General features: G+C 44.0%; 1 protein-coding gene across 2 annotated transcripts in view; it reads left to right on the plus strand.

The window, feature by feature from the left end:
• Window positions 1-12,060, plus strand: part of ECT2L (epithelial cell transforming 2 like) — a gene marked incomplete at both ends in the record, with an annotated part of 78,635 nt that overhangs the window by 45,619 nt on the left and 20,956 nt on the right. Inside the window, 4 exons of one of the 2 annotated variants that reach the window (XM_080941993.1) lie at window positions 194-376; window positions 1,698-1,801; window positions 3,811-3,936; window positions 10,111-10,197. In XM_080941993.1, the coding sequence (XP_080798119.1) occupies window positions 194-376; window positions 1,698-1,801; window positions 3,811-3,936; window positions 10,111-10,197 (500 nt within the window). The remainder of the gene's footprint in view (window positions 1-193; window positions 377-1,697; window positions 1,802-3,810; window positions 3,937-10,110; window positions 10,198-12,060) is intronic. The other variant, XM_080941994.1, reaches the window with a different exon arrangement.

The following is a 12,060-nucleotide window of genomic DNA, read 5'->3' on the forward strand; positions in this document are numbered from 1 at the left end:
AGGCCAACAAGAGGCCTTCTCTCCAATAATAGGGTAGACAGTACCGAGAAACAGTGCCTGAAGTTGACCTCAGGCCCCTACACGTCAGTGCACAGAGGTACACACACATGCATATGTGTGCCTGTGCACGTATGCACACGCATGCACAGAGTAGGAACTGAGTCTTCAGTAATAAAACTCGAACTCCTGTCAGTTCTTAGTGACTGGCTGGGGCTGCATCCGGACAGGAGTCCTCCTTCCAGTTACTTCAGCGAGTCCAAGTTGCAGGCATGGTCCAGCTTCACAGAGTTCCTGGAAGACGCCCTGAAGTCAGTGAGGAAACAGTTAAGTCCGCTCTTCAAGAACCTGCAGGGCAGCATCAGTGGGCGCACGGTTGGTAAGATCTCTGACACTTCGGTTCCAGATCGGGGCTTGCTTCTTACCTGAGCCAGTTCCAGATTGAGAACGGTGTAAGCAAAAACCCAGTTGTAATGGATACTTGGTTAAGCACCATCTTTGTTTCTCCAAATACTCAAGAGCAACACTCGTTGTGCTCAGAACACGGGGGCTGACGCCCGTTTTCAAATCCCACTGTCTTACTGATGCCCGATTTCACACCCGCCCTTGGCAGAACTTGGTTTTTACTCAGCTAGAGAACTGTATCTTTTCTGACTACATCTTGTTCTGGCCATTAAGCACCTCTTACAGTGCCCACTACACAATTTGTTCTAGAGTTCGGTCATTATCTGTCTAAAACACATAATCCACCCAGATGTCTTAGACAGATAACCCTTTCAGGTTCCCCTCTGAATATGTGAATAAAGCATATATTGCATCTTCTTAAACAGTAAGAATACGCAGCTTGGTGCCAGGCCCCACGGCCTTTTACTGAACCTGTTGGGCGTCACTGAGTCAGTTTTCAGTCCCCGCTCCATTGTCTCGATCAAATTACCATAATGACCTTTGTGGAATGATAGACCGTCTTAACAATAGACCACAAACTAGACCCGGTTTGTTCTTTAAAATGAAACACTTTCGCCATCTGGAGAAATATGTCCCCCTTCTCTATCGCCATCCCTTCATATTTAAACGTACTCCATCTGACTGTGACACAATGACTCTCTTCCCTTGCTGTACACAAGAGCACAGGTGTGCCACATGGACACCTTGCCCATCAGTCCCTGTCCTTTATCTTGCTTCACAAATGCCTCTTCTGTAGAGATCTTCCCTGTATCTTCCTCTACTACCTGAACTATTTGATATGGGAAATGCCAACCCACTCCTCTTAAATAGTTAAGAAAACATAAACAAGGAGAAATCATTTCTCTCTTTATTTCCCTTCCTGGATAACTAAGGATTAAATACAAAATGGAAAGGTGAATATTTTTATGACAGTATGTTGGCAGTGAGAAGTGAATTTGTTTTCCATTAAATGGTGCGGAGATATGGGAGGATGTCTGACCGGATCCCACCTTTTACTCAGAAGGACCCTTTCATGGCTTCCTTGATGATTGTCTGATTCTTTAGATTTCATTCAACATCAGTTTCAGCGTGTTGAAATTGGCTTGGCTCATTCCCCATTTTATAACAGGTCTCCTCGTGGGATAATAGAAATCTGGCCCCATTCCTTGTATCGTCTAACAGGTAACTGTGATGACTCTTCACTCTCACACGTCTTACACAGAGTAAGTACAGCCCGTGTGTCCTTCACATTTCAGGGCAATTTATGTTTGATACTCTGGGTGTGGACAGCATCCTAAATAACCGAAGCATCGCGCAGGCTCTGGCAGATGGACTGATGGAACTGTCGAAAGAAGGGTCTGTAAGTGTCCTGTAGAAGAAAGAAAAGGGGGGTGGGGAATCTCAGCACAAATAAATCCTTAGTTTACATTTTTAACCTTTTCCCAGTTTGTCACTCTGGAACATAGTCCCACAGAGAAATTATACCAGTTTACAAAAGCAGCCACAGAGAGGTTCTGGGCTCAAGATGTACTAAGTGTATAAAAAAGAAAGGCAGGGGGACCTCCTGGGTTCTTTAAAGTCTTTTCATTTGTACACTGTTTTCTGTCCTGTGCCCAATCTCAGTTAAAAGTGACTTCATTAGAAAACATGTTCATGGCCTTATATTTCACACAAACGTCATGAGCCAAGGAACTGACACTCAGGAAACCAGATACAGTAAAGGGGGCCAGACAAGAGAGGGTGGGGAAAAAAAGAACACATAAAAAATATGCAGGTCAGCATTTGGGGACTGGAAAAGTTGGTGGAGTCTCAAGAACCGTTTATATTAACAGAGCATCTTGAACAGTGTCCCAGGTAAAGCAGTGCACGTTTCAGAAGACTCTGAGAGATCTGTTGGCTGGGGACAAAGCTTAGGCAGTAAAATATCTGCCTTTCGAGTGTGAACCCGAGTTTGAGTTCCAGGGCCTATTGTGAAAGCAACTGAGGCACTGTGGCAGAGGCTCATGTTTTAAGTGCTGGGGAAGGAGAAACAGGTGGATCCCTGAGGCTCTCTCTCTCTCTCTCTCTCTCTCTCTCTCTCTCTCTCTCTCTCTCTCTCTCTCTCACACACACACACACACACACACACACACACAAGATATTAGACCACAGGCTCTCTTTCTCACAACCCCAAGGATAACTGTGAAGATGAAGTCAGGAATAAGAGAGAAGTAACCTTTATTGGTGCATTCTTCATTCTTAGGGCTGGGCAGGATCTTTACTCTCCAAAGACTGATTCCCTCCCCCTGTGGCGATTCGACCATTTAAACTCTGGTCTCTATACACATTTCCTCTCCTTGCTGCCAGTGTCTGTTTTAGTTTCCCTTGGATTTTGGGGACAGCACCAGGTAGCTGGAGGCTTAGCTGAACTGTGTAGAGCTACTTTGTCCATGGGAACTGCCTGCTCTGGACTCAGCTCAGGAGTACTACAACCCAACATCCCATCAAGGCCCTGACGAATTTCTCTGTTGACCTGACCATGGGATTATATAGAGACCCAAAGGCCTAGAAGAATCTTGCACTATCTCTCAAATATGAAACGTCTAAAAGTGTTTGATGGAGGAAGAATCATATGTAGCACAATTTTTGATGAGGCTCAAACCTACACTGTGGGAGAGAAGCAGACCCTAAGGGGAGTTGGGATGTTCACCAGCAATGGTGCTACCCTGCCTCTCTCCTTGGTTTCCTCCCTTGAGAAATCACAGGGTCCTGGCTGATCTTTTCCTTACATGGCCAAGGGTTGTTGTGAACCACTCTGAATCTAAAGATCTTCTACAAGACCTTGGATAAAAGGTCTTGAACCAAGAATATGTCTGGTAACCAGAACATGGAATGGGGAGAAATTTACTCTTATCAGTTCAATAATGACGACTTTGTTTTCTAGTAATATGACTTAAGCAGAGAACTGAAAAGTCCAACTAAAAATGTCTTTTTCTTTCATGTGTAGTATGTGTGTGTGTACATGTGCATGTGTATATGTTTGTGTGTGAATGTGTGTGCTTGCGTGTGCATGTGCCTGTGTATGCCAGAGGTATTTTCCCTTATAACTTTTGACCTCATGGTTTGAGACAGGGTTATTCAGTAAACCTGGAGCTCACTAATTCTGGTAGGTGGGTTGGCCAATGAACTTAGGAATCAATACACACTCACCCAGGGTTATGGCACCAACACCACAGCCCAGTGTTGACATGAGTGCTGGGATCAGGACTCAGGTCTTTAAGCTCACACAGGCTGAACCCCAGCCTGTCTTCTCTTTTTCTGTCATATGTTTAACATAACGCCAGATGAATATTTTAAATGGGATTTTTTTTGGGGGGGGTTATTTTCCAGGACAAACCTCTGGAATTTTTGTCATATTTTCTGCTGAAGAAATCTAGTAAAAAGGACAAGGATTTTGAGGGAAATTATGTTCTGACAGAATGTGACCTCAGAGAACCCTGGGATCCTCTCACAAAGGTAAACGTTGCTATTGTGGGGTTTTTTTGTTTTGTTTTGTTTTTTTGTTTTTTTGTTTTTTTTTTTTGTTTTTTGTTTTGTTTTTTTTTTTTTTTTTTTTTTTTGCCATGGTGGCTTCTCTGTGGAGTGAGGCTTGTGTGGTGGGGAGACTGTTCAGAATGATGTTGGGTTCCTGGAAGGTTCCAGTGGCCAGGGCCAGTTGTCTTAGGGACCTCATTACCATGGACCACTATTAAATAGGGCATTTCATGGTGCTTAATACGAGTGGTTTTTAAGGCACTTCAGAGCACAGGCCCCACACTGATTCAGAGCCGTGACTGATGGAGAATTCTGGAAGTTTGCATTAACCACTTAACTCAGCTGAGCTCTCCCTGAGGTAATTTAAGAGGAGGAAGTGATTTGCAGACTAAGATCCTTTGTGTTGTGTATGAAACTAAGAATTCTTCTTCCACAGGGCATGGAGGCATTTGGGAGGCCTAAGCATGTGGAGCTCTGAGAGTTCCAGGCCAGTCTGAACCTGTGTGTCAAGTTCCAGGCCGGCCATGGGCTCTTAATGAGACTCTGTCTCAACAAATCAACCAACCAAAAACCAATTCTCATTTCTCCTTTCCTCCTCCTCCTCCTCCTCCTCACAGTCCTCTGTTTAGAATCCCGACACTCTTGCTTACATGAAGTAATCAGAATTCATTGTCATCTGAAAAACTGATTTATTACATGAAAAATACCATTTAAGAACCATTTATGCTCAGGTTAAAGATATTTGAGGTCTTAAGACACTGTCACCCAACACAAAGTCACCATCTTGATGGTTAGTAGGTTAGACTTGTGAGTTGCCCTATCAGGTGAATCGCTTGGTGCCCGATTCACACAACATGTTGCAGTAAATATTAAAAAGGTGGTTTATCCTTTTATCAGTCCCCGCAGTCTCACTCCAAGGGTGCCACGTTATTGTGGAGCCAAACACAGGGACTCTGTCACTCGGTCCAAACCACGTTCTCCACACAATTCCCTTCCCAGGCAGTTCACTCCGTCTGCCCTTTTCTTTCCTCCACCGCCCATCACAAACATTATTCCAAAGCCCGGTAACTTTTCAAACAGGTTTATATGTTAAATTCTCAATCCACAAACCCTCTACACAATAAGCTTACATCCAATAGACAAAGATACAAACTGCCCTTCTATAAAAAACCTATAAAATCCCTTTAAAATATTCAATTCTACTAAACGCCAATTACGGCCACCAGGATCCAGGTCTGCTTTCTCCAGCTCCATCTTGAACTCCTCCTCAATCTCTCTTCCGTTTCCCTCCCTTTTCTCTGCCTACCTCTCCACTGTCCAATCATAAATCATCTTAACGTAAATCTACAACATTCTGAAATGCGTTAGTGTTTTCCTAGAGCACAGTGCACGGCAGGTCAAGGAGACCCGGTGGACATTTTCTGTCAAATCCCGCCTCTTCTCAATCTGTGTCTTTCTTTCTGTCTCTGTGTGTGTGTGTGTCTGACATCATCCATCCATCTATCCATGCATCTGCTCATCCATCTAATCATCTTCATTATCACACTGAACCTGAAATGTCCCCACAGGTCCATGTCTCAAGTGTTTGGTTGCAGTGTGTGGTACCATTTAGAAGTCTTCGGGATCCTGCCTGGTGAAAGTTAGTTACTACTGTTAACCCTTTGACGGGTGTGGCTGGTTCTGGTCTGTGCCATGTAAATAAGTTATTAACCCTGCTCCAGTGGACATCTAGGGAGCTGCTCCTCTCTGCCTTTCCCACCACAATGGACTGAGATGGCCTGAAACCATGAGCCAAAATATATTCCTTCTTCCTTGACTTGGCTCTGCCAGGCGTTTTGTCATGGTGACAGGAAGTAACAGATGGTCATCGCTCCATCTACTCTGTGCCTCATCTGCTGTCCTATCAGATCCTCCAGGCTGCTGCACTGTGGTGGCCACTCAGTGACGAGGGACAATAAGGATCAAAGTCTCGTTTCGCTGCCGTTTCTGGCCCTGGTACACGCAGCTCTGTGCTTTCTGGGGAAAGCATTGGCTGGGTGGACGGTGACCAGAGAATAAATCATCTGCCTGTTCTGATTCTAGCAAAAAAAACCTCCCACAGTGTGATCCAAAACTAGCCGTGTGACCTTGCAGTCACCTTTCTATGTAGTAGAGTCACCAAGGCAAACCCAGCCAACAAAGCAAGTATCCTCTGTACAGCTGCAGAGGGTGATGCTCAGTCCTTGCTCATAATCGCTCTTAAAAACAGAACAAGGGAGGGCACACAGTTCTCATATAGACTCTAAAAGTTCTAACAATTGTAACTATGCTTGCTATAAAATGAGAGAAGTCACCATATTAATGTTCAACAGACATAACTAGGCTGCATTTCCTGTGCCTTAAATAGCTATTATATATTTTAAATTGTGTGTGTGTGTGCATGTGGGTGTGAATGTGTGAATACTGGTGCCTTCAGAGATCAGAGGCATCAAAACCCTGGGATCTCCTCTTATAGAGGACTTGGGTTTAGTTACCAGTACCCACCCAGTGACACACAGCGACCTGAAGGTCCAGTTTTAGGGGATCTGACTCGGATGCCCTTCTTCTGACCTCTACAGACATGCATGGTATAAATACATTCAGACAAAGCACTCATACACATAAAATAAAAATAAATAAGCTTTTAAAGTAAGAACAAGGAGGAGAAGAAAGACGGGAGAGAAGGGACAGGAAGAGGAGACAAAGGACAATAATGGTGATGAAGAAGAAAGAAGTAGGAGACAAAGAAGATGATAATGATGAAGGAGGAAAAAGAGGAGGAAGAAAAAGAAGAGGAGGAGGAGAAGAAGAGGAAGAAGGAGAGGAAAAAGAAGAGGAAGATGAAGAGGAGGAGGAGGAGGAGAGGAAGAAGGAGAGGAAGAAGGAGAGGAAGATGAAGAGGAGGAGGAGGAGGACAGGAAGAAGGAGAGGAAGAAGGAGAGGAAGAAGGAGAGGAAGAAGGAGAGGAAGAAGAAGAGGAAGAAGGAGAAGCAGCAGCAGCAGAAGCAGAAACTGTAGCAGGTGGGAGTGGGGTAAAGCTTCTGTGTTTACACCACAGGGTGGAATCCAGTGTTAGCTCAGATGTGCACAGTAAGTTGACCCATCAGCTTTTTTATTGATGAGGAATACCTGAAACAACGGCAGGGGAAGGTTGATTCTGGATCATAGTCTCTAGGGTTTTAGCCCACAATTATGTAGCACCATTGCTTTGGGGCCTGTGGCCAGGAAGAGCATCATGGTGGAAAGTGAGGTAGAAGAAACAGCTCACTTCTGGATGATCCAGGAAGTAAAAAACAAAAACAAAAACAAAAACATGGGGAAAGGTGGCAAGCCAAGGACCCCAGATCTCTTCAGGACTGTTCCTCCTTGACTAGGTCCTACCTCCTAATGGTGCTATAGGCCAGTGACTAAGCTTTCACCATATGGCCTTTGAGGGTCATTTGAAATTCAAGTAATAACATGGTTTCCCACATTATAGTAGCTGCCTTATCTGAGAGGTCAGAACATAATCTGCAGTGTTACCGTTGGCCTAATTTTGAGATAGTGTGAGTCTGATGCTCGTTTTACTGCTGCAGAGCCACTGGTGTCTCCACTGACTTGACAACGCGATGGCTTCCTGACTATAAATAACTAGTGCTGTAATGTCTTTAAAATGAAGAGTGTTACACTCACAGGGAAAGTCTCAGTTTCAGCTTCAAAGACCTACCTTCTCCCTAAGTTAAAAGTATAAAAATATTCCAGGCTGGCATGAGACAGTCATACCTGGAGAGAGAGAAGTAGACTGAAATGACCAGGAAAACAGATGTGGCCAGGACTGTCTTCAAGAAAGGAAAGGAAAGGAGAGCAGGAAGTAGAGAATAGAGAAAACCTAGTGAGAAAAATTGGAACAGAGCAGAGGGGGGAAGGGGAGAGGGAGAGAGAAGGGAAAGGGGAGGGAAGGGGAGGGGAGAGGAAAAAGGAGTAGCTGACCTGGAGAAAGCTCAGGGTAGGGGAGCAGGTGAGAAAGGCTAGGATGCCTGCTGCCTGCACTGAAATGTGTAACAGAAACTTGTGATACAGGGGAGCCTGGGGCCGGCATGTGCTTTGATATGTTGATAGGCACCATAGGTAGTCATATGTCCCTTATGCCAGAGGGTCTGGGAATGACTCCTCTTGGCAGATAGAAACCAGATTTACAAGTTTCTGAGGAATGCTGGCTTTTATCTAGCTGCCAGAAACCCTCCTATGGCCCAGGTCGAGCCCATTTCTGTATATATGGACCACCTTTTGGAGTTTGGGGAACCGGGAGTTTCCTTTGGGCCTGACAGATGGTAAATGAACGGCTGCTACAGAACACCCTTTTTCTTCTGGTGAGGTAAAAGGAGTCTTGGTTGCAAATTGATGTTTATAGCCAGGCATGAGCCAGCATAGCCTGGCGGAGGTGCTGGAAGGATCAGGAATTCAAGGTCAGCCTTAGAGAGCAATTTTAAGAAGAATCTAGGGTACTGGAGACTCTTGTCTCAAAGAAACAAAACAAGCAAATTCTCAAACAGGGTGATGTCTGTCATCTGGCCCCTTCCAAGGACAGCAGGGGGTCCCCACTAAGAGTGTGACTTTTAAGCAGGGAGAGAGCTGCAGACCTTACTGCTGTATTATTCTCCCAACAGGAACACAGGGCTATTGTTCTGCTGGTAAAGGGGCCTCTGGGATGCTGCCCAGATAACCAGGAGACTTAAAAAGTTTGATGTCCTAATTTATAGGCAGGCTACAACATACAGTATGGAGGGAAAAGGCCATATTTAAATGTGAAAAATCGACAAACCTTGGAAGAGCATGTGGGATGTTTTTATGACACCTTATCGTGAGTTGAAAAGAGGGGTGAATTTTATAAAGTGTTAGAGACTGTTCTTTCTAGCATCTCAAATGTGAGATTAGCTCCTTATGGGCAGCTGGGAAGCAAAAAAAGCACAGTATAGGCCAAGTTCACTCTCAGGAGTGCTTAGCTGCTTTCGAGCTTGAGAGGAGCCCTGGAGGGTAAGATCCCTATCCCCACCGTTAGGGAAAAGATGAAGAGAGAGAGAGAGAGAGAGAGAGAGAGAGAGAGAGAGAGAGAGAGAGAGAGAGAGAGAGAGAGGGGTTGTGTATGGCCCATGGAGGTGCAGTGAGGCCTGGGGGCAAGGGAGATGCCTCTGGGGGACCCATGTTGAGAATCCCTTCCTCCTGAGGGGCCAGCCACAGGTATAGTACAGAATAGAGTTACTCAGGGCATGGGGGAGTTAAGAGGGTGGTAGATGCAGAGAGAGAAGAGGGGAGTAGAGAAGTAGAGGCCAGCCATCAGCGTGAATGGGGGGAGGGATGGGGAAAGGAGGGCGGGAAGGGGGGGAAGACCAAGCAAGAGGCTAAGAGAGCAAGAGAGAGAGGAGGGGGCACACAGCCTAACTGTGTCAGGTAACTGGGGTGGAGCATACCTGGCTGTTGCCAGGTTACTGTGGGGTGAGTTTACAGAATCCCAACACCCACCCCACCTTTCAGGTAAGAAGAAACTAGAGGAAGCTAAAGACTATATTTTTATTTTTTAGTTTTGTATGTACACAAATGTATATGCACACAAGTATGTGTACATGTGCAAGTGTGGAGACCAGAGTCACTCTACTATCTATTTTTCGGGGGGGGGTGGGGGAGAGGCAGAATCTCTCACTGAACCTGGAACTTGCTGTTTTGGTTAGATTGGCTGAACAGCAAACTCCAGGGATTCTTCTATGTCTGCCTCCTAGGGCCGGCATGACAGGTGGGCACTTTTACCACTGAGCCATCTTCCAAACCCCTAAGGCGGTGGTCCTCAGCCTCCCTAAAGCTGCATCTCTTTAATATGGTTCCTTGTGCTGTATAAAATCATTTCATTGCTGCTTCATAACTGTCATTTTGCTACTTTCAGGAATCATAATGTAAAAAAATCCAAATACACAAGATATGCGGCAATACCCCCTGTTGAGGGTCATGACCCCCACACAGGTTGAGAATCATTGATCTAATTTATTAAAAATGTAAATCTTAGTTTAAGAGAGAAACACCCCAGTGCTCACTTGGGCAGAGGGCTGGATGGGTTTTCAGGGACTATAAGACCCACCTCCAGGTAACCAAGTCCCATTTAATCTTCAGGAAAGAAGCGCCACAGAAGACAATTCTCAGGACATGAAGTCACGCCCAAGCCAAAGCGACCTGAACATGGAAGTTCTGGTTAAGCTGGTAAGACACCTGTTACCAACTAGGGTCTGCTCAGTGTTGTTGCTAATATGGAAGAGTCTTTATTTTTCCCCTGGTTAGGTCTTTATTTACTCTGGTTACTTCTTTATTTACCTTGGTTAGTTCTTTATTTACCCTGGTTAGCTGTTTTCCGTGGAAACATCCCTCAAAGAAAGGAACAGCCCACCAACTACGGAAATGTACTGGAAAATCCAATTGTTAGATTCCCCCCCCCCCCGCCCCCAGTAACTATGATGTAAACTCAAAAGAAGTTGATTTAAATAATGAAGATGGGGGAGGGGAGCAATGTGAGACGTGACCCCATGACTTTTTATGACAGAGTATCATTTAAAGGAATGACAGATGTGTATGAGGTTTTCAGGTTTTTAAAAATGTCTTCTCTCAGGGGTAAATACTGACCACATTGTCCCTTCCCTCCTTCTAGTCCCTCCCTTCCCTCCCCTCTCCCCCAGACTACTTCTCCTTCATTTCCCTTCAGAAAAGGGGAGGCCTCCCAGGGATGTCAACCAAACATGGCATATCAAGCTGCAATAAGACTAGGCATAAACCCTAAGCTGTTCAGGGCAGTCTGTAGGAAGAAAAGGATCCTAAAAGGAGGCAAAAGAGACAGAGATAGCCCCTGTTTCTCTGTTAGGAGTCCCATAAGGAGACCAAATTACATAATCAAAGCACTTATCAACCGAAACACTTATGCAGAGGGTCCAAGTCAGACACATGCAGGCTCATGGTTGTCCATTCAGTCTCTGAGAAACCCTATGAGCCCAGGTTGGTAGATGCTGTGGATTTTCTTGTGTTCTTGACCTCACAGGTACCTGTCATACACCGTTCCAGTTTGCAACTCATTGATCTCCTTAAGTTGCCTTATAGCTCGAGCTAAAATTTCAAATCTATATTGAATAAACAGGGTGGGCAACCTTGTCTTGTTCCTGAATTTCTCTTCATTTAATTTGATGTTATTAGCTTGCTATAAATTGCTTTATTATGATTAGATTTGTCCCTTGTATCACTGGTCTATCTCTCCAATACTTTTAACTTGAAGAGGTGTTAGATTTTTGTCAAAGGCTTTTTCAGTATCTAATGAGATGATCATGTGTTTTTTTTTAATTATTGTTGTTTAGATGTTGGATCACATTGATAGATTTCTAGTATGTTGACCCACCCATGCATTTCTGAAATGAAGCCTACTTGATTATGGTGGATGATCTTTTTGATGTGTTCTTAGATTTGGTTTTTGAGTATTTTATTGAGTATTTTTGCATCAGTGTTCATGAGGAAAATTGGTTTATAATTCTCTTTCTTTGTGGATAGTTTGTGTATCCGGCTGACTCTGGACTCATACAGTGAATTGTCAATGTTCCTTTTGTTTCTATTTTGTTGAATAATTTGAGAAGTATTAGCATTAGCTCTTCTTTAAAAGTCTGTTTGGTTTTTGTTATTGGTTAGAAGACTTTTAATGACTGCTTATATTTCCTTAGGTGTTATAGGAATATTTAATTGGTTACCTGATCTTGATTTAACTTTAGTAAATGTTATCTATCAAGAAAATTGTCCATTTCATTTAGATTTTGAATTTTGTGGAGTACAGATTTTTGATGTATTACCTAATAATTTTTATAATTTCCTCTTTGTCTCTTGCTATGTCTCTTTTCATTTCTGATCTTGTTATTTTGGATATTCTCTCTGTGTCTTTTAGTTTAGAGGGTTTATTTATCCTGTTGATTTTCTCGAAGAGCCAACTCCTTGTTTCATTGATTCTCTGGATTGTTCTGTTTCAATTTTAGTAGACAGTCTTCACTAAGTTTTAATATTTCTTGCAGTCTAGTCTTCTTGGGTGTGTTTGCCTCT

The sequence above is a fragment of the Micromys minutus genome (assembly GCF_963924665.1).
Source record: "Micromys minutus genome assembly, chromosome: 30".
Lineage (NCBI taxonomy): Eukaryota > Metazoa > Chordata > Mammalia > Rodentia > Muridae > Micromys > Micromys minutus.